This window comes from Macaca nemestrina, chromosome 17 (genome assembly GCF_043159975.1).
Source record: "Macaca nemestrina isolate mMacNem1 chromosome 17, mMacNem.hap1, whole genome shotgun sequence".
Classification (NCBI taxonomy): domain Eukaryota; kingdom Metazoa; phylum Chordata; class Mammalia; order Primates; family Cercopithecidae; genus Macaca; species Macaca nemestrina.
Genome location: NC_092141.1, coordinates 67,149,135 through 67,175,010, shown reverse-complemented (window position 1 = coordinate 67,175,010; position 25,876 = coordinate 67,149,135). Strand labels below are relative to the sequence as shown.

Sequence of the window (25,876 nt, the reverse complement as noted above, 5' to 3'; positions counted from 1 at the left end):
GCGCGGTGGCTCACGCCTGTAATCCCAGCACTTTGGGAGGCCGAGGTGGGTGGATTGCCTGAGGTCAGGAGTTCAAGACCAGTCTGGCCAACATGGTGAAACCCCGTCTCTACTAAAAATACAAAAAAATTAGCCGGGCGTGGTGGCGTGCACCTGTAATCCCAGCCACACGGGAGGCTGAGGCAAGGGAATTGGTTGAACCAGTGGAGGTTGCAGTTAGCCGAGATTGCGCCACTGTACTACAACTTGGGCAATAGAGCGAGACTCCGTCTCAGAAAAACAAAAACAGGCCGGGCGCGGTGGCTCACGCCTGTAATCCCAGCGCTTTGGGAGGCCGAGGCGGGCGAATCACAAGGTCAGGAGATCGAGACCACGGTGAAACCCCGTCTCTACTAAAAATACAAAAAATTAGCCGGGTGCGGTTGTGGGCGCCTGTAGTCCCAGCTACTCGGGAGGCTGAGGCAGGAGAATGGCGTGAACCCGGGAGGCGGAGCTTGCAGTGAGCCGAGATCGCGCCACTGCACTCCAGCCTGGGCGACAGAGCAAGACTCCGTCTCAAAAAAAAAAAAAAAAAAAAAAAAAAAGAAAAACAAAAACAAAAAATACAAAAATTAGCTGGGAGTGGTGGCACCTGCCTACTGAGATTGCACCACTGCACTCCAGCCTGAGTGACAGAGCGAGACCCTGTCTTTTAGAAAAAAAAAAAAAAAAAATCAAGGCCAGTGTGGTAGCTCACACCTGTAATCCCAACACTTTGGAAGGCCAAGACAGGAGGATCCCTTGAGGCCAGGAGTTCAAGACCAACCTGGGCACCAGAGAAAGACCCTGACTCTGCCAAAAAAAAAAAAAATAATAATAATAATTAAAAATAATTTTTTAAAAATCTCAGAAATAAAACCAGGAATTCTCCCCACCACCCATTACCACCATTCTCCCAAAAGGATTCAGGTAAGAGTCAAGTCCCCAGGCTTCTGCCAGTGCTGACAGAGCTGTCCCTGTCCCTGCCTTATCGAGCTGGGGCGTCCACTCAGTTGCACATTATTCCTGACGACAAGAGCAAATATAGACACTCTCAGAGGCTGAGGAGAGGCTAAGTGGAATAAGCGGTGTTTAATATTTAACGAGAGAAATTGCCTTCCCTTAGCAGAGCCCCACCCAGCAGGCGCTGTGGCCCCTCATAATTCAAGTCCGTACTTAATTAAAAAGGGGAGCATCCTGGACTCTCCCCAACTGGCACCAATTCCATTCTCATCCTTCAGCCTGCTGACATTTGTCTGTTTGTCTCTCTTCAACAGAAAGAGAAAAAAATCAAAAGGAAAAGAAAATGTTATATCCTGCAGCTTTCTGAGAGGTCCCGTCCTTGAGCTGGGGCGCTTCATCTAGAAGCAGAGAGGGTTGAAATCTAACAGGAAGAGACAGAACAGGACAAGGAATGCTTTGCATTTTGGAGAGAGCCCTGAGCTACTGCAAATAGCAAGGATGAAAAGCTAAAGTCAGGCCGGGCGCGGTGGCTCAAGCCTGTAATCCCAGCACTTTGGGAGGCCGAGGCGGGCGGATCACAAGGTCAGGAGATCGAGACCACAGTGAAACCCCATCTCTACTAAAAATACAAAAAATTAGCCGGGCGCGGTGGCGGGCGCCTGTAGTCCTAGCTACTCAGGAGGCTGAGGCAGGAGAATGGCGTGAACCCAGGAGGCGGAGCTTGCAGTGAGCCGAGATCATGCCACTGCACTCCAGCCTGGGCAACAGCGTGAGACTCCGTCTCAAAAAAAAAAAAAAAAAAAAAAAAAATTAAGATGTTTCTCACTGGGATCCTGACAAGTTCCAATTACAGCTCCCCAAAAGGTAACACTCCCCCCCGCCAATAAATAATTCTAAAACAATCCCTTGTGGACTTGGCTCCACAGAGGTCATTATGTTCATTCTTTTACTCCTGGAAATGTCACACTGTCACACACAAGTTGGGGTGAGGAGGGAATCAGAATCTCCCACCTCAAACTCTTAACTGCAGCTCCGTCTGCTCTGTCTGCCAGAAGAAATCCTTCATGAGTCCGGCTGGACAATCTGATCTTCTCCTTCTGTTTCTCCCAAGGTCCTCGAGGACGTCCAATGCCTGTACCACCCAAGGGAAAAAGAGTCCTCATCTTTAGAACTTTTATATGTAGACTGCTCTTCTCCTCCACAGGATGCCCCTAGGAATTGAGCAAGACATCAGCTTTATCTATGAGCTTCCTCTTTAGCCCAATACACTCCCAGCTAGCAGGCTGAGGGAGAGCCCCATTTCTTTGGAGTTTCAAGAGAGATCTCAGGCTAAATAGAAGATGGAGAGGAACAAGGGAAGTAGTTGCTTTACCTCCCTGCCCAGCACGTTCTCCAAAAGTGGTGCCTTTCCAACCACGTTGAAGGTAATATATATTGACAAGATATTTGTAAAGACATCTATGATTAAAAAATAAAAACCAGGCTGGGTATGATGGATCATGCCTATAATCCTAGCACTTTGGGAGACCAAGGCAAGAAAATCGTTTGAGCCCAGGAGTTTGAGACAATCCTGGGCAACATAGCGGGACCCCATCTCTACAAAAAATTTAAAAAATTAAAAATTTAAAAAGCCAGTTGTGGTGGCGAGCACCTGTAGGCCTAGCTACTCAGGAGGCTGAGGAGGGAGAATCGCTTGAGCCCAAGAGGTCGAGGCTGCAGTAATGAGCCATGATGGTTCCACTGCACTCCAGCCTGAGTGACATAATGACAACTTGTCCCTGCGCCTCCTCCACACACACAAAAAATCTGCTTAGTTCTATAACATTAAAATAATAAATAAATAAATAAGAAAAAGAAAAATGGGCACCAGGCATTTTGGTGTAGGCAGTTAATTTGAGGGGTACATATCCATGTACCCATCATTCAGAAGCCCTGCAGTTTAGAGGAAACAATGTGAAAAGGGGACAGCGACACAAGACAAAAGAAGTCAAAGAGTGGCATGTTTTGGTTATCCTGGCCCACCAGCCCATGGGGAGGACCCCAGGCTCCCCCTCTTTCATCCCCACCACCTGACCTCTCTGTCTGGTTCATTCCTCTTGTGTCTCCAGTCTGGGAGACACTAAGGGGACATAGGACATTACTTGACCCTATTTATCTCGTCCATCTGACCTTGCGGAGCCAAGGTTACCCCACTGGGTTCCACCCTTTAAGGCTCTGGAACTCAGCTCTTCCAGACCATGAGGAAGCCAGGCCTTGAGGATACTTCCATCCTCCTCTCGCAGACACATGGCATAGGTCACCCACAGGATGTCCCCAGCTAACCCAACCCAGAGAACCAAATCCAGCCCTATGCCGCTCATTCTTTGAAACCTGCCCTGGGGAAAGCCTGCTTCTCTGATGGCTCCTGAGCCACCTTGATATCAGATCCAGGTGAATCCAATAGCTTCCTCTCCCTACTCATCACAGTGCTCTGATCTTCCAGCCTCCTGAGCAAGCCACAGCCTGCCTTTATATGAACATTTGCATATCAAAGCCTCACATTTACATTTTATAACTTAGGCTTCTGGGAAACAGGTCAGAGTTCAGCCCCCAGTCTACTAGCATAGCCGGGAAAGAAGCATTTACCTGTGCAACCCCCACCAAAGATGTGTCGGAGGGGGTCAGGGAGTAGGCTGCATGTGTCCGTGAAGCTGTGTGTCCAGGAGGGGACTGTGAGCGTCCTGCATCCAAGAGTGTTCCTGTGTATCTCTGGCTCAGGGGTGGGCTCCATCTGGCCTGTTATGTGGTCCTTCAAGGTGTTTGCATGCCTGTGAGTCTGTTTGGGGTGTCCTCAGTCTGTTGTGGGAGCCCTTGGGGTAGATGTGTGTTTGTGAGGGCTCTGTTTCCTCATTTGTAAAATGGGAATGAAAATCCTAATACTTACCTCACAGGATCGTTATGAGGTTGCCTTAGTTAATGCAGGTCATGCACTTACAGCAGGGCATGGCTCGGTACATGTCAGTTATTATGACTCAATTCCCAATAGAAATTCCAGCCCCTCTATTTCCTCCTCCCCAACTACTTCCAGTGGTGTAAGAGGCGAGTATTCCCCTTGGAAATATCACTGTTCTGAGCCTGGACATCAAATCAGAGGTCAGTGACAGCAGCAGTATCTTCTCTTACCCTGAGGGAAGAAGGCCCCTCAGCCTCTGCCAGGGCTGGGGAGGATTGGGAATGTGGAGGTGACACTTACTCACCAGGGAGCCAGGGGTCCTCCAGAAGAATGTAAGAACTCAGAACCAGCAGCCTGGGCAACATAGTGAGACCCTGTCTCTACAAAAACAAACAAACAAACAAACAAACAAACACATTAGCCAGGCATGATAGTGCATGCCTGTAGTCCCAGCTGCTTGGGAGGCTGAGATGGGAGGATCGCTTGAAGCCAGGAGTTTGAGGTTACAGTGAGCTATGATGGCACCACTGTACTCCAACCTGGGTGACAAATGGAGACCCTCCTGTTTCTCTCTTCAAAAAAAAAAAAAAAAAAAAAGGCTGGGCTTGGTGGCTCGTGCCTTTAATCCCAGCACTTTAGGAGGCCAAGGCGGTGGATCACCTGAGGTCAGGAGTTCGAAACCAGCCTGACCAACATGGTGAAACCCCGTCTCTACTAAAAATACAAAAAATTAGCCAGGCATGGTGGCGGGCACCTGTAATCCCAGCTACGTGGGAGGCTGAGGCAGGATAATTGCTTGAACCTGGGAGGTGGAGGTTTCAGTGAGCTGAGATTGTGCCTTTGCACTCCAGCCTGGGCAACAAGAGTGAAACTCTGTCTCAAAAACAAAAACAAAGTAACTCAGAACCAGAGGGGCACTGGCACCCCTAGAGAGGCCCCATCCTACTGAAGTGCCCAGTACCAACTTAAAGACCCACTGGACTCTTCTTCGTTGTCATGGAGATCACACCAGAACTGCCTTCCAGGAAGAACCCTGTCCTCCTCTCCACCTCTCTTGGCCAGAACTCACACTTGTCTCTAAACTGGTTCCATCCAACCCAAAGTTGGAATTTGCTTGGGCTTGTTTCTCCTTCCTTGGGCAGGGTTCCTGCTAAGATCAATTAGTTTGGTCTTTATTGTACCTATTCACTACACAAGCATTTCATGCCACCCTCATAAGCATGCAGACAGGCTGAGGAGGACTTACAGAGGCAAATGAGCTCTGGAGAGCTCTCCATAGATAAGGATGTCTACACCATGAGGCAGAATGAAAAACATCCACACCAGAGATAGAGTTAAGAATGTTGTATGGGGATAAAAGGAACTGATTGAGGTTATCATGGAAGGCTTCCTGGAGGGGAGGGACAATAGACACGAGTCTTATAGAATATTATAGCACCTATAGAAAGGGAAGTTTATTTTCATTTGCCCAAGCTGATCTCATGGAATGAGCCCTTAAGAACGTTAAACAGCAATTTTATGTTTTAGCCCCAGTTCTAGCCAGACAGGCCCAAAGAGCTTCCATGTGTCATTTCCTTCTCTGAAACTCCACTGCCTCATCTGTAAAGTGGCGGGTGTTAGGTTAGATGAATTTGGGAAGCCACTCCTGCTGGCCTGGCATTTGAACATTCTTTTGTGTTTATCACAAACAGGCAGGACGCAAAATCAGGCTGTCCTCAAAGGAGTGCATAGGCTGGAGACACAGAGAATTGTCTCAGAAAAAAGGCCTTTGAGGATTCATGTCCTTTGTGCCCCCATGGCCACAGCCCAAGCACCCCAGCTCCCCTCAGATGTCTGTCTTGGTCATAGCTGCTTGCCTGGAACCCAGCACTGTATCTGACACAATAAATGCTTATTGAAAGAAGTGATGAATGGATGAGATGACAGAGACTATGACCAGCTTCTTAGCTAAAACTGAAACCCATCCTGCCTCCAGATCATCCTCAGATAAGAGGGAATATGGCAGAGAGGGAGCTACACTTTCAGAAATCATCTACCTGGGGCTTCTGGTTTCTGCTGCAATCAATAGAAAGTGGGTCACAAAACAGCTCTGCAGAGAACAGACCCTTGAGGAAAAGCCTGGTTTCTGTGCCAGTTTACATTTATTGATCACCTACTGTGTATCAGTTGTTACATAGCTTAACTCATTTAATCATGGCTTCAGAGGGGTGTACAGGAGAGTGTGAGGGATTTGAGGTTCTAAACCCCAGAGGTGCTGACTAGCTGAGTGACCTCAGGCGAGTTACCATCCCTCTCTGAGCTTTCAATTTTAATATCTGTAAGATAAAAACGATCCATTCCGCCGGGTTATGGGAACGAAATGAGCACGTGGAAACGGAGCGCTTCATAAATGCCAGTTATTATTGTTCCTCTGGGCACACAAGCCCGGTCGCCTCCCTCCTGGGCACACACAGACATGTTCATACTCCCACGTACACGCAGATGCAGAGACATGTGCAGACGCCAGCCGGAGGAGCTCGCGGCGCATCAGACCCAAGACCGTGGCGGAGACGGGGGAGAAGCCGCGGGGTCCTCAGCTTCTCTTTTTCTCTCGGTTCTTTATGAATGAACTCCGGCCGCGAGTTTTATTTTTTTATGAATGGGAGCCGGAGCAGTGAATGAAGCCGGGAGCCAACCCCTACATTCTGATTGGCCCCCGCGGCTGGGAAACTCCGCCCCCCGGCCAGGCCGGACGACTCTCCGGATTGGCGGGCGTGCCCAGCCCTGGGGTTCCATTCACAAAAGTCAATGAAACAAAGGGAACCGGGGGGCGGTGGGGTGGGGGGGAAGAGACGAGGCCGAGCGAAGGAAATGCACCAATCAGCTGCTCCCCCGGGCTCACAACTGTCTGCGGCGCCCGAAAAACAAGTCGGTGCGCTGGGGACCCGGGGCCGGGGCCACCTTGCTCCGGCCTAGCCCCGCGGCCCTCGGTGCGGGCCCCAGGGCATGCTCGGGACCCCCCGCGGCTCCAGCCCAGACGCCCCGGCCTCAGGTGAGGCTGCGGGAGGGAAAGGGAGGGAGAGTGTCTGTGATTCCCCGCCTCGCCTCCAACGCACACCACACTCACTCTCACCATCCGCCTCCGCAGATTCCAGGGCGGGGGTGGGAGGCTCTGGGATTCGGGGTTGGAGGGGGCGCGGGAGTTGTGGGCATGCGATGGTGTGCGCCTCGCCTGCTTCGCGCGCGCGCGCGCACACACACACAAACACACACACACACGTCTTATGTAACCGAGCCCGGGTAGCGCAGGGCTGCAGAAAGCAGAAACCGCGAGCCCGGCTCCTGGGAGCAGGTGGGACCTCCTTTAGCCTTTGGCGGGAGGGGAGTGGTGGTGGCGCTCGGCCTGGCAGGCGGAAACCTCCCCATCGCCCCAGTGAGTCGGAGAAGTTTCGCCGTCGGACCCAGAGCCTTGGGACTGCCCCCTCCCGCCACCCCTCCCCGCCCCCATCGCAGCCCTCCCTGGACGGTGTGCGAACGCAGACCCCTCCCCCCCAGGTCTCGGCCCCCGCTTGGGGCCCAGGCCGTGCGGCCGGAGGGAGCGGCCGGATGGAGCGGAGGATGAAAGCCGGATACTTGGACCAGCAAGTGCCCTACACCTTCAGCAGCGTGAGCGCCGCGCCAGCCTCCAATCCCGCCCCGCCCCGCACCCAGCCCCTACTCTCACCACAGTCCCCCTCCCTGCGGTCCCAGCGGAGTCCTGGGCTGCCCCGCCCCTGAGTCACCCGCGGACCCCAACCTCGTCCCCCAGACTAAGCGCCTCAGGGTGACTCGGGGGTATTCTCCCCGCTTCTCGCAGAAATCGCCCGGAAATGGGAGCTTGCGCGAAGCGCTGATGGTCCCGCAGGGGAAGCTCATGGACCCGGGCTCCCTGCCGCCCCTCGACTCTGAAGGTAAAGAGCAAGAGAGACAAACCGCGACCCTCCCCCGCCACACACACACGCGCGCACACACACACGGCCGATCCTGGACCCCCTGCCTGTTTCCCCAAAAAGCTCGCCCTCCAAGGGATTCTTCTTGGTCCCTACTCCCAAGGCAGGGGAGTCACCGGGGCTTGCTAGGCTCCTTCTCTCTTACCGTCCCCTCCACCTCACCTCCAATCCCACTATTTACCCCTCAGATCTCTTCCAGGATCTAAGTCACTTCCAGGAGACGTGGCTCGCTGAAGGTGAGTAGTTTTGTGACCTTTTCTATTTTGGGAGGCTTGACAGGGGAACACTCCGTAGCCCCTGGTATTCCACCCTAGCCGTGTAGGGCTCCTCTCCCTTCCCTGCCTTAAGGAGTTCTCCAAGGCCCTTTCCCCAGGTCCCTTGCCACTCTACTCACCCCAGCACCCAGCGTGGATACTTATATTGATATTTATTTTCTCTACCCTGAGCCAGGCTTGTGTAACTAGGCTTGAGGATGAATCAGACCATTGTGTGGGGTATTTGCTTATTTGAATGGAACTTGGCCTCAGGCCCATTTTCCTGGTTGAAATTTTCATTTGCAAAGTTTGTCTTACAGAAGCTGCCGGGCCAAGGTGCGTGTTGGGGTGTTGTTGGTGGGGGCGGGGGGCAGCAATTAATTTGTCACCTATCCTCCGGAGTTGCCCAAGCATTGATTCTTATCCCCTGGGTTTCTTTTCTTCCCAACCCCCAGCACCAAACAATTTACTGTCCAAGCCAAAAAAACAACAAAAGTTTAAATAATTCTTTTCGGCAGTCCTTTGGCACGGAGAGCCCAGGGCTCCCTCCCCAAATAGCCTTGATTGTAATTCTAATAGCAAGTGTTCCTCCCTCTTCCATCCCGCTTGAATACCTCCGCCCCCAGGCAAATTCCCCCCTTCCTGTGTGCTGGCCGGGGTGGGGACCGTGGCTGGGCCTGATGGGGAGTTGGTGTGTTCGGGAGGTTTCCTGGTTGGATTCTTCGGTGCGTTTTGGTGGGGCCTGAGGGTGTCACTGGTGGGGCTGCAGGTGGGAGGGAAAATGGTGGTTTAGACAGTCTCAGAGAGGGAAGGGTTAACTACCCCCATCTTAGGGTTTATTTTAACGCTATGAAAATGAAGAAGCCAAAACACTAGGAACTTCTTTTTTGAGGTCTTTTTAAGGTCTTTTCCTTAGGATCTCCTCATCCCTCCACCCTGAGTATATGATTTTTTTTAAAGCTCAAATCCAACTGCCCTGGAACTCTCCATAGAAGCTTGGAGTAAAAAGAAAATGACCCCTGACTAGATCCTTGGAGTGAGACTAGGTCTGTCTTCCCCACTATGATATTTTAAAAATATATATGTTGACAGAATGACTATTTAGCATAGAGCAAGCAGTCAAGACATTTTGTGGAATTAATGGCTGAATGGCTGTGTGAGTGCTAGAGGGATCTGGGGGTTCTGTGGGTATTGTGTGCCTCTTCCCTGACCCTGCAAGTCCTGCATGTCCAGCTCCAATTTACAGGCAGAGCTTTGCCCCGTCTCCCCATCCTCCTCCTGAGGTTCCAGAGCTGGGCTGAAGAACGCAGAGGTGTCAGTTTCCATGGGCTCTTAAAGACTTCCTTTCCCAGCGCCTGATTTCCCTCTGGCTCACCGGGCTTCATTCCTTGCCTGTCAGTTGAGAGTCCCCACAGTGGGCAGCTCCTGGGGCTGTGAGCTAGGGGTGGGCTGAGGTTGGCATTTTGGCAGCAGCTGGTCCATCTGTGCCTGGGTTTGAGATGGGAGGGGGAGGAAAATGCTCTCATCTCTCTACTTTGGAAGTCCCACCCCTTGGCCAGGGGTCTGGAGAGGGTAGGCGTGCCTGTGGCAGTGTCAGTGTGACAGCAAGTGTGTGAGTGTGTGTGCGAGAGAGACAGAGTGTGTGTGCATGTGTGTGTGTCAGTTACATGCTGCTGCCCTGTACATTTAAATTCAGTGGGTGGGGAGGTGGGGGTGGGGATTGCAAGGCGGAGGTAGGGGGGGCGCGCTGGGATCTCCTTGGTTCCCTCTCCTTCCTTCTGAGGGAGCAGCTCAGGTTCCCAGCTGGCGATGGATGGCCAGGCCTGAGGGGGGGATGCTGAGGCCGATTGCTCCTTCTCACTTTCTCTGCGGAGACAGATGCAGCTGCCGGGGCCCTGTCCCCCTGCACCATCCCAGCACCACCCCAGTCTCCTCTCCTGTCTCTTCCCACCAGGTCAGTGACCCCGGCAACCCATGGGGAGCTTTGGGGTGGCAGGGAGGGACTAGCTTCTTTGGAAACTTGCCAGTGGTGGGATGCATTAGGAGGAATGGGGACCAGAGCCCAACCTCCCTCTCTCAGTTTGGTTTTTTCCAAACCCCCAGTGTGGAGAGAAGCAGCTAGTGTGGGTGGGGCTGTGAAGACTTAGCATTTGGAGGAGGCACAGGTTGGAGCCAGGCAGGTATAGGGAGATTCCGATGTGGTTGCAGGTTCAGTGTCCTGTGTCCGTGCGTTGAAGGGTGAGTGTGAGTGCGGCTTTATGGAGGCATTTCACATACCCTTGGGGTTGGGTTTTTGTAAATAGCAGGGAATGATGTGAGGCTCGGAGGGCGTGTCTGATTTGGGGGTGCCTGGAATCTGTTGAGATGTTGGGGAAAGAATCAGGCTGCTACAGGGAGACCCAGGCTCAGGCAGGCTGAACCCAAAATGTGTCTGGCTATGGTAAAAGACTTGCTGGTTTCTTGTTGAAGGTTCCTTTCCAGGCTTTTCAGGAGCCCTGAACCTTTGGGGATAAAGACTTTGTTGTCTATTTGGTAGTAAGGGCCATTGACTCTAGGCCATGACTCCTTTGTGTGAGGCTGGGGTCTGTGGATTCCCAGAAGCTCTGTGGATAAGTTGCTGGGATCATGATCCCTCTGACACTGTGTGTAAAATTGCTGGAAGTGCACCATACATAAAGGTGTATGGATTTGTTTAGGAAGAAAATGACCCATAGCTTTTATCAGATTCTGGAAGGGATCGATCTGGGCTGCCCTTTTCACAGGAATCACTGCTCCCCAACCCTCCTCCAAGGGCTCCAGTCCCTTTGCCCTTTGACTTTCCCAATCATATTTGTAGGTCCAAAAAAAGACCCCATGTGTGGAAGGCGTGCATGGAGGGCACATGTGCTGTTGTGCTGCCGCAAGAGTGAAGTAAAAGGAATTAGGGTGTGTGCGTCCCTGAATATGTGTTCAAGTGCATGTACACTGGTGCTTCGGCATGTCTGTGGGGAGGGATGAGGTTAATCCCCTCCCTAATCTTTCCCAGCTACAATGCCTCCTTCTCCATCTTTCTGTCTCTTCCCTTTCCAGAAGACTCCTGGGGACAAATGTGTCCCCTCCACAACTAGAGAACTGGTTTCTTCCAGTACAGAGGCTGCCAGGGTGGGGGCAGGGTAAGGGACAGCGGTGACACAATGGAGCAGAAGCTCTGAAGAATGCCTCTACCCCCTTCACCCTATGACTGGATCCTGGGAAGAGGGTGACGGAGCATATATAGTGTGGGTGGCTAACCTATGGTGGGTTTCAGTGTGTCTCTGTTTTAACCTCTCAATTCTTCCAGAATCCAGCTTGGGAGGCCCCCAACCCCCTCCTCTTTTTTTACTGACCCCCATTTTGAAAGGAGAGTCCCTAAAATTCTTTCTCTCTCTCTGAGCATTATGCTGTCTTGGCACTTTTCCCATCCCCTCCTTAATCATCTGCCTCATCCCCAGACAGATAAACTCCATCTTAGTACCAGGATGGAGCTGGGGACAGACCCTGGCACACTGGCTTGGCAGCCAAGACTCAGCCAAGTTAACAAATAAATAGAGAGAGTGGTGTACACTCAAGACCAAACATGGTAATTAAAAATTCTCCTGCTCTCCAGGAACGCGAGGCTCAGTGTTCCTATTTCTATCCTGTTGACAGTCTCTGGATGACTGAGGGCCCTGGCCTACCCCTTTGGGAGAAGGCCAGTGTTTGGGGGAGGGGCTGAGCTAGGACCGATTTCTCCTGGCTCTGGGAAGAGGATGGCACCACCTCTTTTGGGGTGTGGTCTGTGGGCTGGAGGAAGCCGCCTCCTGGACTGCTGGGCCGGAGGGGTCCCTGGTTAAACTGTCAGGCCCGAGGCAAGAAGAAAGGCAGGATGATGCTGAGGGCTCTCTGCTCTCCAGCACCATTGACGGCAGCAGGAGATACCCCCAGCCCATTACCTCAATGGAAAGTAGCAGTTAATGAGGCCCCAGCGGTGGGGCTGGAGTGCGTCAACCACCCCTGAGTTCTGCACCACCCTTTCCCTTGGGACTTTTCTTGTCTAGTAGGAGGGAGGGAAATGTTGGTGACTCTGCTCCCATCACCCCTGCTTCCTGCCACCCTGGGGAAATGTTGCCTCAGAATGGACCAAAGGGCACAGCAGGGACAAGCCTGGTTTTGCATCCCTGGGCAGGTGGACGGATTTGGCCTCCTACCCTCTATCCAAATGTGCCTTTTTTTTTTTTTTTTTTTTTTTTGAGACGGAGTCTCACTCTGTTGCCCAGGCTGGAGTGCAGTGGCGCAATCTCAGCTCACTGCAAGCTCCGCCTCCCGGGTTCATGCCATTCTCCTGCCTCAGCCTCCTGTGTAGCTGGGACTACAGGCGCCCGCCACCGTACCCGGCTAATTTTTTGTATTTTTAGTAGAGACGGGGTTTCGCCATGTTGGCCAGGCTGATGTAGAACTCCAGACCTCAGATCATCTGCCCGCCTCAGCCTCCCAAAGTGTTGGGATTACAGGTGTGAGCCACCACACCTGGCTGTAATCGTGTTTTTAACAATGCCCTGATGACTCCTGAATCAGGCCAGTTTGGGAATGGTTGTCTTTTTGCTGTGTTTGTGTTCCTGAAAAGATGTGTGCTGGCTGTGTCTTTCTGTTTGTTCTTGCCATCGGATTTCATGTCTCATTGATATCTTTGGTCACTTCAGACCAAAGTATTATTATGTTGACTCCTCTTAAGTTCTCGTTTAGCTGCTGGTGGCTCCTGATTCTTAAACTCCCTCTCCGTAATGCTTCTGTCAGGAAACCAACTATCTATTAATATAAGCCTATGTTTATAAACACTTGGCAGCTCTGATATTTAAAGCAAATTGTTGAAGAGTATTCTTGCCAAGCAACATATCACAACCTAAAGTATCCCCTGTGAGATGTGCTTTCCTGAAGAGGACCTGCCTCTAGTGTTGCTTTGTGTGTGGAGAGGGGGAAGCTGCAGGGAAGGGCTAGGATGGTCAGAATCTCTTCAGTGCATGCCCCCAGGCCCACAGTGCTGACTCCTGCCAGCCTGAGGACAAACGAGTATTGCATGTTTATTCATGTAGTCCAGAAATAATGCACTGAGCATCTACTCTAACACCCTGTCTACTCTGACCCTGTGCTGGGTGCTGGGGCATCAGATGACAAGAAAGATAAAGCTCTTGCCCTCATAGAGCTTAACTTCCTGGTGGAGGAGATAGATAGATAATAAACAGGTAAACATAATATGTTCAGGTGGAAATATGTGTTAGGGAGAAAACAAAACAGAGATGCAATAGAGAGCCAGGAGGAACCACTTTGGTTTAGGGGTGGTCAGAGAGGGCCTCTCCAGAGATGTCAAAGTGAGCTGAGACGCTGATGGCCAGGAAAAAAAGAAAAAGGCAGGAAAGCATCTGGTGAAGAAGAAACAAGCTCAGCAGGTTTGGGGGCTAGAAAGGAGACCAGAGCGCCACAGACTCACAGGCAAGGAGAGGCAGGTCAGAGAGGTAGGCAAGGCCGAGTCATGCAGAGTCTTGGAGGCCAAGGGCAAGCGTTTGGGTTTCATGCTTTAAATAACAGAGAGAAATGATTTGATTTCTGTTGTAAAAAGATCACTGTGACAGCTAGGTGGAGAGCAAGGGACTACAGAGGATAAGAGTGAAAGTAGGGTATCCTGGTAAGAGGCTGTGGGTGAAATCCAAATAAGAAATGATGGAGCCTTAGCCTAGAGAGAAGCCTAGAGAGAAGCAAAAGAGATGGGATGTGTATTTGTATAGGCCAGGGCTGTGGAGGTTTTCTCTAGCCATCTCATACCTCTCACCAGCCCTTTTGACCTCTCTGGGCATTTTATCAATCCGTTTCCCCACTGTCCAATCTGAGAGCAGTCTCCAGGGAAGGAGAGTCCAGCCTCCTTGGGCTACAGGTTCCACTGCATCACCCGAGAACCACTGTCTTCCTGGAATAATATCAGGAAGTTCTTCTTGGTGTCTACACTTCCTGCTGTGAGCCATTTAGTTTTGAGAGAGGGGCAAAAGTGGGCAAAGACTCCGGGATCAAGGGAGATACTTAGCTGTATAACCACCTGAGAAGGCCCCCTCTGGGGAGGCCAGAATAGGAACTAGAAGTCAGAGTTTGATGTTCAGGTTAGAAGCCATGGATGAGCTGCTGCTGTATTTCAGTTTTCCTGCCTATTCCCAAACCCAGCTCCACCCATCCTAGCACCCTGGGACAGCTCTTCAGATCTCCAACCTTGGGAATCTCTCCCCTCCTTAGTTGCACATTAAAGGGATGAGGAACCTATGTACTCAGCCAGTGTCCTTTGCCTTCTGCAACAGTCCCAGTCACTAGCCTCCTGCTCTTCCACTGTCATCCTTCTTTTTTATTTTATTTATTTATTTTTGAGATGGAGTCTTGCTGTGTCGCCAGGCTGGAGTGCTGTGGTGCGATCTCAGCTCACTGCAACCTCCACCACCCAGGTTCAAGTTATTCTTCTGCCTCAGCCACCGGAGTAGCTGGGATTACAGGCGTGCCACCACGTCCAGCTAATGTTTTTTTTTGTTTTTTTTTTTTTTTTGAGATGGAGTCTTGCACTGTCGCCCAGGCTGGGGTGTAGTGGCGCGATCTCAGCTCACTGCAAGCTCCACCTCCCGGGTTCACGCCATTCTGCTGCCTCAGGCATACTGCTGCCTCAGGAGTAGCTGGGACTACAGGCGCCCACCACAATGCCTAGCTAATTTTTTTGGTATTTTTAGTAGAGACGGGGTTTTACCGTGTTAGCCAGGATGGTCTCCATCTCCTGACCTCGTGATCCGCCCACCTCGGCCTCCCAAAATGCTGGGATTACAGGCATGAGCCACCACGCCCGGCCTTTATTTTTCATTTTTTTGGACAGAGTCTCACTTTGTCGCCCAGGCTGGAGTGTAGTGTCATGATCTCAGCTCACTGCAACCTCCACCTCCTGGGTTCAAGCAATTCTCCTGCCTCAGCCTTCCAAGTAGCTGAGATTACAGGCACCCCCCACCACGCCTGGCTAATTTTTTTATTTTTTTATTTTATTTATTTATTTTTTTTTTTTTGAGACGGAGTCTCGCTCTGCCGCCCAGGCTGGAGTGCAGTGGCCGGATCTCAGCTCACTGCACGCTCCGCCTCCCGGGTTCACGCCATTCCCCTGCCTCAGCCTCCCGAGTAGCTGGGACTACAGGCGCCTGCCACCGCGCCCGGCTAGTTTTTTGTATTTTTTAGTAGAGATGGGGTTTCACCGTGTTAGCCAGGATGGTCTCGATCTCCTGACCTCGTGATCCGCCCGTCTCGGCCTCCCAAAGTGCTGGGATTACAGGCTTGAGCCACCGCGCCCGGCCATTTTTTTATTTTTTTAATAGAGATGGGAGTTTCACCTTGTTGGCCAGGCTGGTCTCAAACTCCTGACCTCAAGTGATCCTCCTGCCTCAGCCTCCCAAAGTGCTGGAATTACAGGCATGAGCCACTGCGCCCAGCCACCCCCCATGTGATTTTATTTATTATTTAATTTTATTTTTCTTTTGAGATGGAGTTTCACTCTTGTTGCCCAGGCTGGAGTGCAGTGGCACAATCTCAGCTCACTGCAACCTCTGCCTCCCAGGTTCAAGCGATTCTTCTGTCTCAGCTACCTGAGTAGCTGGGATTAATAGACACCCGCCACCACGCCCAGCTAATTTTTGTCTTTTTAGTAAAGAGGGGTTTTGCCATTTTGGCCAGGCTGGTCTCGAACTCCTAACCTCAGGTGATCCACCTGCCTCGACCTCCCAAAGTGCTGGGATTACAGGCGTGAGCCACCACGCCCCGTTGCTTTCTATGTGCTTTTAAATCCACAGGATCCCACTGCTTGTAATGTCTGCCCATCCTAGATATGACTGCTGTGAGCTTTAAGGGAGTTTTGTAAACTCTGAGGGGCGAGGCTGTTTCACTTCAGAAAAATGGAGGAAATAAAGACAAAGCATCTAGAAAAAGAGAGACTGGAATCTGCTCAGACAGGTTCTGGGAAAGTCTTCACTTCTGGGTCTTAGTGGAGCCCAGAGCTGGAGGGCACTAGGACCTAGGGTGGAGCAGCCTTTAGTCTCAAGCAAGCTTGTACAACCCGTGGGCCTGTGGGCCACTTGCAGCCCAGGGTAGCTTTTGAATGTGGCCCAGGCCCAACACAAATTCCTCATGAAATTTGTTAAAACATTATGAGATTTGTTTGAGATCTGTGATTTTTTTTTTAAAGTTCATCAGCTATTGTTAGTGTATTTGTGTATTTTATGTGTGGCCCAAGACTATTCTTATAATGTGGACACCCCTGGTCTAAAGGCTGTTGGTCCTTTCTTGGCTGTTGCTAATCTGCAGGGCTGCAATAATGGAGCCTCCCAGGGGACAACTAGGGCCCCGCCCCAAACTCACCTCTCACCTCTCTCTGCAGCTCAGGTACCAGACAGTGATGAGCAGTTTGTTCCTGATTTCCATTCAGAAAACCGTGAGTAGAGGTCCCTGAGGAGAGGGTATATAGAGTGGAGGATGGCAGGAAGTGAGTCATAGGATAATAGAGAATCACAGGAGATCAGCTTGTTCTCTCCTAAAAAAACAGTGGGGGTGAAGGTCAGGGCTCCCATTCTGGGATTTGATCTCAAAGACCAAGGCAATAACTGGAATGAAAACCTTGGTTGAAATCTGGGGCTTGCCATGTTCTTGCTGTGTGACCTTAGAGCAGACACTATCCCTCTGGTTCTCCATTGCCTTTTATCTGAAGTGAGGGGCCTGGGCCAGTTCAGCAGAGTCCAGTTCTAGTGTTTGTTTTTTTTTTTTTCTCCCCCGAGACAGAGTCTTGCTCTGTCGCCTAGGCTGGAGTGTAGTGGCACGATCTCGGCTCACTGCAACCTCTGCCTCCCAGGTTTAAGCTATTCTCCTGCCTCAGCCTCTGGAGTAGCTGGGATTATAGGCACCCACCACCACACCCAGCTCATTTTTGTACTTTTAGAAGAGACAGGGTTTCACCATGTTGGCCAGGCTGGTCTCCAACTCCTGACCTTGTCATCCGCCCAGCTCGGCCTCCCAAACTGCTGGGATTACAGGCATGAGCCACCGTGCCCGGCCCCAGTTCTAGTGTTCTAAGTCACTTTCATAAACTGGGGACAATTTTGCCCCCCAAGAGACATTTAGTAATATCTGTAGACATTTTTGGTTGTCACGATTGAGGGTGGGGTGCTACTGGTGTCTAGTGGATAGAGAGGTCAGGGATACTGCTAAAAGCATCCTATGATGCTCAGGACAGCTCCTTACAATATATTAATAAAACACTATCTGGCCCACATGTCAGTAGTGCCACTGTTGAGAAACCCTGCTTTAGGCTGGGTGTGGGTGGCTCACACCTGTAATCCCAGCACTTTGGGAGGCTGAGGCGGGTGGATCACATGAGGTCAGGAGTTTGAGACCAACCTGGCCAACATGATGAAATTCTGTCTTTACTAAAATACAAAAGTTAGCCGGGCATCGTGGTGTGTACCTGTAATCCCAGCTACTCAGGAGGCTGAGGCACAAGAATCGCTTGAACCTGGGAGGCGGAGGTTGCAGTGAGGCAAGATTGAGCCACTGCACTCCAGCCTGGGCGACAGAGTGAGGCTCCATCTCAAAAAAACAAAAATCAGAAAACAAAGAAACCCTGCTTTAATGTCAGATACTTTGCTGTCAACTGTCTTCACCTGTGAAACAGAACGGGCACAAAGAATCAAAAACACCTGAGAATAGTTGGTTATAAGCAGGGCATTTGAGTGGACTGCAGGTAAAACTGAATCTCACTCACACTGACTTGGAACCAACTCTTTGCTGCTCAGCTGCGTGGCCAGAGTTTGGGAACCCAGCAGGGGCCACAGGAAAGGCCAGTGTTCTTCACAGATAAGTAGGAACATGTGTATAATGTTAGTCAGCTGACATTCAAGTGGGCCAATATCCAACCTCAACGAGAAAAAGTTTTTTTAAATCAATTAATTTTTTTTTGAGACGGAGTTTTGCTCTTGTTGCCTAGGCTGGAGTGCAATGGCGCGGTCTCGGCTCACTGCAACCTCCGCCTCCTAGGTTGAAGCGATTCTCCTGCCTCAGCCTCCCGAGTAGCTGGGATTATAGGGATGCGCCACCATGCTCGGCTAATTTTTTTGTATTTTAGTAGAGGGAAAAACCAACATAGTTTTTCTATGTTGGTCAGGCTGATCTGCAACTTCTGACGTCAGATGATCAACCCGCCTTGGCCTCCCAAAGTGCTGGGATTACAGGTGTGAGCCACCGCACCCGGCCAAGAAAGATTCTTTATATCCTCAAATAAGAAAACATGTCGCTCCCTTGGAATTTTCCAGGGCACTTAGGAAAATGACAGGCCCTAGGTTGGAGGTGCTCACTCCTTGAAAGTGTTTTCTGGGGCCTGGGGTTGCATTAAATGTTTTTGTTTTTTGTTTTTGAGATGGAGTCTCGCTCTGTCACCCAGGCTGGAGTGCAGTGACATGATCTTGGCTTGCTGCAATCTCCGCCTCCCGGGTTCAAGCAATTTTCTTGCCTCAGCCTCCGGAGTAGCTGGGACTACAGGCACCCACCACCATGCCCGGCTAATTTTTTTTTTTTTTTGGTATTTTTAGTAGAGACGGGGTTTCACCACGTTGGCCAGGCTGGTCTTGGACTCCTGCCTCCCAATGTGCTGGGATTACAGGTGTGAGCCACCGTGCCCAGCCTAAATGTTGAACTTTAGATGGTTTCTTTGGTTAATAATCAGACACTACTCTGATGTATAAACTAGACATAATGTAAATAGCCAAAATGTTCTTGTCTCACTGCGGATCTCAGAAAATTGATACCCAGAGAGGGAAGGAGGCTGTACCAGTCACCCAGCTAGTCTTCAAAGTGCAGAAGGTATCAGAAGACCTGCCTGCCGCTTGTGTGACAGGCTCTGGCCTTGCTCTGCCCCCTCTACTATCCCCACAGTAGCTTTCCACAGCCCCACCACCAGGATCAAGAAGGAGCCCCAGAGTCCCCGCACAGACCCGGCCCTGTCCTGCAGCAGGAAGCCGCCACTCCCCTACCACCATGGCGAGCAGTGCCTTTACTCCAGGTGAGCCCCAGCCCGGACCTGGTGAAGGGTAGGGGAAGGGTTCCTGAGGAGGGAGGCAGGGGGCACCCATCAGCAGAGGTAGCAGCTGAGATGCAAGTTAGACAACAGAAAGGATTTTCTAGCTCCTGTAAGGAAGCGATACAGCTAAGGATTTCCTCTAAATAGACGGAAAATGCAGCAGAGGGCCTCAGGAATACATACTGAGGCCAGAGCAGATTCTGTTTCCACCAAGAGGCCCACTGTCCCACCTAAACCATTGCTCTGAGCAACGAATCCCCCCTTTATGAATCCCAGGGGTTCAAGACCAGCCTGGGCAACAGAGGGAGACTGTCTCTGAAAAAAGAAAAGAATTGGCTAGGGCTGAGTCTGTGGCTCCTGCTGTTTCTTTCTCAGCCCCCTCTATCCTTCCTTCTCCCGTAATCCCTGTGACCTCACTTTCCTTGGAATGAAGGGTTCAAAGATGCTTGCCAGCTTCTCTGCCCCCTCACCCCTGTTTCCTTCTCAACTCCAGTGCCTATGACCCCCCCAGACAACTCGCCATCAAGTCCCCTGCCCCTGGTGCCCTTGGACAGTCGCCCCTGCAGCCCTTTCCCCGGGCGGAGCAACGGAATTTCCTGAGATCCTCTGGCACCTCCCAACCCCACCCTGGCCATGGGTACCTTGGGGAACGTAGGTAAGGAGACAGGGAAGCGCACTGCTCATGGGCCCAGGTGTTTTTTCTTTAATTCCCGAGTGTTCTCCTTAAAGACTTGAGCTGTGGGGTGGTGCAGGCGGGGGGCGGCGGAATAGAGAGGGAGAGATACTGACGCCCCAACCCCCTACCCACAATTCCAGAGCCCACTCTAAAAGCCTAGGAGTAACAGGCTCGAGGAGGGATTAATTTAAAGTTCTCTTCTCTTCCTTCTCCAACCACATCCAGCTCCGTCTTCCAGCAGCCCCTGGACATTTGCCACTCCTTCACATCTCAGGGAGGGGGCCGGGAACCCCTTCCAGCCCCCTACCAACACCAGCTGTCGGAGCCCTGCCCACCCTACCCCCAGCAGAGCTTTAAGCAAGAATACCATGACCCCCTGTATGAACAGGCGGGCCAGCCAGCTGTGGACCAGGGTGGGGTCAACGGGCACAGGTACCCAGGGGCGGGGGTGGTGATCAAACAGGAACAGACGGACTTCGCCTACGACTCAGGTAAGAGACTAGGGTGGGGCAGGGTGGCATGTGATCAAGTGAAGAATTCAGTTAAGCCCAGAATGTCTCCCCAGTTTTTTACGTTGCTGTTTACCATTTCATACATCCAACCCACCCACCCACTTTTTTTCTTCACAATTTCAAAAGAACTGTTATTTTTCTTTCTTTTTTTTTTTTTTAGACGGGGTCCTGCTCTGTGGCCCAGGCTAGAGTGCAGTGGCACGATTTCTGCTCACTGCAACCTCCACCTCCCGGGTTCAAGCGATTCTCGTGCCTCAGCCTCCCAAGTACCTGGGATTACGGGCACCAGCCACCATGCCCAGCTAATTTTTGTATTTTTAGTAGAGACGGGGTTTTGCCATGTTGGCCAGGATGGTCTCGAACTCCCGACTTCATGTGATCCATCCGCCTCAGCCTCCCAAAGTGCTGTAATTATAGGCATGAGCCACCTCACCAGGACAAATTGTTACTTTTCAATGAGCAAACCTATATTCAGATTAAAAGATAAGGCCCCCACCCCCACCCCGGGACATGGTGAGTCATCTGTAATTCCAGTACTTTAGGAGGCCATGGTGGGAGGATCGCTTGAGCCCAGGAATTAGTTCAAGGCCAGCCTGGGCAACAAAGTGAGACCCCGTGTCTATTTATAAAAAAGTAAAATAAAACTAAAATAAAGGGGGATGTAGAGCCTTCCTTCAGGTAGCTTGTGACTTAATAGGAAAGTTAAGGCATTTATTTCTATTTAACAGGTGTTTGAGGTTTTAATTACCTATTAAGACCAAACTACTGTGACAGGAACATGAGTGTGCAGAGTTGGGAAATACAAAGATGAATAGGATGTGTCTGGTCCCTATCCCCATAGAGGCTTAAAAATACAAAGGGATTTGAATGAAGAGAAACATGAATTTGAAACTAGCCAGGCTCATGGTTCTTGCTAGTTCTCAATAGGAGCGCAGGGTTTTTTGTTGTTGTGTTGTTTTGTTTTGTTTGTTTTGAGACGGAGTCTTGCTCTGTTTATTTTGAGACGGAGTCCTGCTCTGTCGCCCAGGCTGGAGTGCCACTGGATTCAAGTGATTCTCATGCCTCAGCCTCCCGAGTAGCTGGGGTTACAGGCACCCACCACCACGCCCAGCTAATTTTTGTATTTTTAGTAGAGATGGGGTTTCACCATGTTGGTCAGGCTGGTAGGAGCACAGGTTAATACGTGGTTTACACATCCTATTTGAGCCTCCCAGTTGATGTTTGCCCAGGCCAGAGGCTGGGCACTGGAAGTAGGAACTTCTTTAAATTCTAGTTCCACCTGGCTGTTGACTGGAGTGAGATGCATTCAGCTATGTTCATAAATAGCTATAGTTCAAAGCCCCAAGAGCCGAAGGAGGGCCAGTCCCAGGAAGGGTCCAGAAAACCCTGCCTTTTTTCCTTTCCTCCTAGCTTTTGTTACATTACTAGCCCCAGAGTTTATTAGAGTAGGCCCAGAGCTAGCTAGAATGTTAGAATTTCCCTTTTTGTGGTGCCCACAACCGTTCAGGGGCAGGGGGATGAACCACAAACCCCCAGGCTGTCCAACTGAGGACCGGATGGTGCTCCTGTCCTCAAATCCAGGGCATAAGCCTGAGCCAGGCTTGGCAGTGAGCTGGGGAGAGGAAGAGGGAGGCATTCTTTGCTGCTGACCTTCAAAGGCTGTAGACCGGAGGGGATTGTGTTACATGCCCTTGAACTCCTGCCCCTCCCCCCAGCTACTCCTGAATGGAGTCAGGAATTCCATTCACAAAATGGAGGCATGAATGAGCCCACCCTCCCGCCCTCTCCCGGAGGTGTCATGTTTCACCATCTTCTCATTCATAGGTGGGAGTGGAGTGGGGGGAGGGCGGGAAGGGGTTGGAACTTGAACGGGTGGCTTCACACAGCCACCTCCCCGATGTGGAGTGGGGAGGTTCCTATCCTATGGAATGGAATGAAATGAAGTGGAATGTGCTCTGTTAGACCTGAAAAAACAAGGCCCAGTGCCCACTACCTCTTTGCCAGGCTCATGCAGGCGCATGCTCTCAGTTTCTGTCCCATAGACACACACACACACACACACACACACACACACACACCCCGCCCCGCCCCCCCCCCCCCGGGCTGGGAACCTGACCTGCTGACCGGCCATTTGTCCATTCTGAGGGAGTCTTAGGCGTGGACACCGAACCCTTTCCCCGGACGTTCATCTCACCCTCCCTCCTCCCCCTGAACTAGCAGGAAACAGCTGCTCCCTGGCAGCTTGGGCCCTGCCTAACAGCTTGCCCGGCCCCCGCTGCTGCCTTCCACGGCCTCTGCCCCAGCCCTCAAGTTGAGGAGGGGTTCCAGTGTCACACTCCCTCTAGGTGAACTTTCCCTGGGATTTTGTGGTTGGCAGGCAACTTGGGCAAAGAACAGGAAGCAGGCTGGAAGGAAGAACTTCATGAATGTAGATAGGACTTCCTCCTCTCCTGCTCTCTAGCTCCACCCCAAGCCACCTCACATCACCCTTTCTTCCCCCACAGATGTCACCGGGTGCGCATCAATGTACCTCCACACAGAGGGCTTCTCTGGGCCCTCTCCAGGTGACGGGGCCATGGGTAAGGCAGCCCCCCTTCCCCTGCCAAGCCCTCCATGTTGGGGGAGGGAGCACTGCCATTGGGGAGGGTCTCCCTGGCCAGGAGTCCCTCTGGACTCTCTGGGGTCTCATCGGTGAACCCCTAGATCTGAGCAACCCCCAACTTCCTCTACAAGGCTATGGCTATGAGAAACCTCTGCGACCATTCCCAGATGATGTCTGCGTTGTCCCTGAGAAGTTTGAAGGTCAGAGAAGTGACTGTTCATGGGAGGGTCAAGATCTTATCATGCTGTGTCCCTGCAGGAGTCACATCACATTTCATTGTTGCAAGAGGGTGGGACCCATAGAAAAGTACCTGGGAAGACCCCTTGGAGAAATCCCTGGGGTGGGAGGCGGTTGCTTGGGGGACCAAAAGACACAAACCCCACACCTATTTTCGTGTTCCCCAGGAGACATCAAGCAGGAAGGGGTCAATGCATTTCGAGAGGGGCCACCCTACCAGCGCCGGGGTGCCCTACAGCTGTGGCAATTTCTGGTGGCCCTGCTGGATGACCCAACAAATGCCCATTTCATTGCCTGGACAGGCCGGGGAATGGAGTTCAAGCTCATTGAGCCTGAGGAGGTGGGCCTCTTGGATGTCCCCAGCCCTCCTTTCCAAAGTTTAGGGCCTGGAGGTGGGAGAACCTGGGAAATGGTGGCACGTGCCTCCACCATGATCCTTGCTTTACCTAACCGGAATTCTTGCCAAGCATAAGTTTGTGGGCTGATGCTTTGTTGCAGGGCTAGCTTAGCACTTTGCACCAAGAATCTCAAGTGCTCTTTCTGACCTTACCCCATTTTTTCCTCTGCTGAGGTAGCATCTCTACCCCAAAACTGTTTTGTCCCCAGGTCGCCAGGCTCTGGGGCATCCAGAAGAACCGGCCAGCCATGAATTACGACAAGTTGAGCCGCTCGCTCCGATACTATTACGAGAAAGGCATCATGCAGAAGGTGGGGGCTGTGGGTCTAGGGACAAGGTGGTGGAGGGCAGTGGCCATGAAGTTGATGGGGGGAGAGGGTCAGCGGAGCAGTTCTCAGCAACTTTGTAGGATCAGATAATGAATCAGTCAGGGGGACAAGAAATTGTCAAGGTTCTCCTCTCCCAAAAAAGTGCAACTCAGAAGCCCAAGCATGGAGAAGTTGAGATGAAAAAGGGATAAGAACTGTGAAGGGAGAGTCAGCTTCTCAGGAGAACCAGCATAGGAGAAAATGCCCCGAGCATCTGCCTGGACTGGTAGAAGGGCTGCATTCCCTGCTCCCCTACCTTACCCCATACAAAGGCTGGGGGGCTAGCCAGGCTGACCAGCCCTTCTCTCTCCCCATAGGTGGCTGGTGAGCGTTACGTGTACAAGTTTGTGTGCGAGCCCGAGGCCCTCTTCTCTTTGGCCTTCCCGGACAATCAGCGTCCAGCTCTCAAGGCCGAGTTTGACCGGCCTGTCAGTGAGGAGGACACAGTCCCTTTGTCTCACTTGGACGAGAGCCCCGCCTACCTCCCAGAGCTGGCTGGCCCTGCCCAGCCGTTTGGCCCCAAGGGTGGCTACTCTTACTAGCCCCCAGCGGCTGTTCCCCCTGCCGCAGGTGGGTGCTGCCCTGTGTACATATAGATGAATTTGGTGTTGGGGAAACCTTCATCTGAAACCCACAGATGTCTCTGGGTCAGATCTCCACTGTCCTACCAGTTGTCCTAGCCCAGACTCTGAGCTGCTCACCAGAGTCATTGGGAAGGAAAAGTGGAGAAATGGCAAGTCTAAAGGTAGAGTCTCAGAAACTCCCCTGGGGGTTTCACCTGGGCCCTAGAGGAATTCAGCTCATCTTCTTCCTAGGTCCAAGCTCCCCACACCTTTTCCCCAACCACAGAGAACAAGAGTTCTCTTCTGGGGGACAGAGAAGGCGCTTCCCAACTTTACACTGGCAGGAGGGTGAGGAGGTTCACTGAGCTCCCCAGATCTCCCACTGCGGGGAGACAGAAGCCTGGACTCTGCCCCACGCTATGGCCCTGGAGTGTCCCGGCTTGTCAGTTCTTGGTGCTCTGTGTTCCCAGAAGCAGGGGGAGGTTGAAGAAAGGAACCTGGGATGGGGGGTGCTGGGTAGAAGCAGAGAGGGATGGGTTCCTGCTCCAAGGGACCCTTTGCCTTTCTTCTGCCCTTTCCTAGGCTCAGGCCTGGGTTTCCACTTCCACCTCCACCACATCTGCCAGACCTTAATAAAGGCCCCCACTTCTCCCATTAGTTCTCCTGTGTCCTCTTTGCTGCCATGTGGGAACAGACCTGGGGGTAGAAAGAGCTCTGGCCTTGAAGCAGAGCTGACTGGTTTGGGGCCATGCCCTGACACTTAAATCCCCATGTGGATTTGAAAAAAGGCAGTTCACCTGACTATTTCTCTTCTGAAAAATGGGCTTAATGATATCTGCCCTTCCCCTCTCCCAGCATTACTGTGTGAGGATCCAGAAATAATGGACAGGGGGTACTTGATAACCTGGATAGGTACCCCCTTGTGCACTTTGGGCCTGCTTCCGGCAGCAGTCTCCCTGCCCCTGCGGGTGGGGCAGGTGGGCTACTGAGTTGCAAGGCTCTCCCTCCTGGGACCTCCTCAGACAGGGTTTTGGTCTTTGGTTTCTGTGATCCTAATTGTTCCCATGACCCTGCTGCCCCACATAGACCCCAATTGCATGTCCTCCATCCTACTTCAGCTCTAGGTTGCTACTTTTGCTGGGGTTGGGGACAAGTGTTTGTCTGGAGAATGGGGCAAAGGAGAAAGGCTCCCAGGCCAGATGGTACAGAGAGAGGCTAGAGCAGGCCCTGGATTCTGGCCAGTGGAGATTAGATCTTCGGGGGA

General features: G+C 51.8%; 1 protein-coding gene and 1 long non-coding RNA gene across 11 annotated transcripts; one reads left to right on the top strand and one right to left on the bottom strand.

Annotated features, from left to right (window-relative positions):
• Positions 1-954: 954 nt before the first annotated feature.
• On the bottom strand, positions 955-16,596 carry LOC105469527 (uncharacterized). 3 transcript variants are annotated; one of them, XR_979960.3, is made up of 3 exons: positions 16,551-16,596; positions 4,218-4,293; positions 955-2,113 (listed from the first exon to the last, which is right to left on the bottom strand). It is a non-coding gene; the product is annotated as an uncharacterized lncRNA (long non-coding RNA). The 3 variants fall into 3 exon arrangements; XR_979959.3 differs by lacking the exon at positions 16,551-16,596 and adding an exon at positions 8,276-8,338; XR_979958.3 differs by lacking the exon at positions 16,551-16,596 and adding an exon at positions 8,063-8,276.
• On the top strand, positions 6,789-25,284 carry LOC105469507 (ETS variant transcription factor 4). Of its 8 annotated transcripts, none has more exons than XM_011720638.2 (13): positions 6,789-6,944; positions 7,448-7,558; positions 7,749-7,842; positions 8,070-8,117; positions 16,570-16,623; positions 19,113-19,239; positions 19,751-19,912; positions 20,159-20,424; positions 22,950-23,024; positions 23,179-23,247; positions 23,452-23,624; positions 23,891-23,992; positions 24,367-25,284. In XM_011720638.2, exons 2-13 carry the CDS (start codon positions 7,499-7,501, stop codon positions 24,589-24,591), a joined length of 1,455 nt encoding a protein of 484 aa, XP_011718940.2. In that variant the 5' UTR covers positions 6,789-6,944; positions 7,448-7,498; the 3' UTR covers positions 24,592-25,284. The 8 variants fall into 8 exon arrangements, with proteins under 8 accessions (XP_011718940.2, XP_011718914.2, XP_070939315.1 ...); XM_011720612.2 differs by having other exon boundaries at positions 6,814-6,944; positions 23,149-23,247; XM_071083214.1 differs by lacking the exon at positions 6,789-6,944 and adding an exon at positions 7,174-7,244 and having other exon boundaries at positions 22,950-23,009.
• The last annotated feature ends 592 nt before the right edge of the window (positions 25,285-25,876 follow it).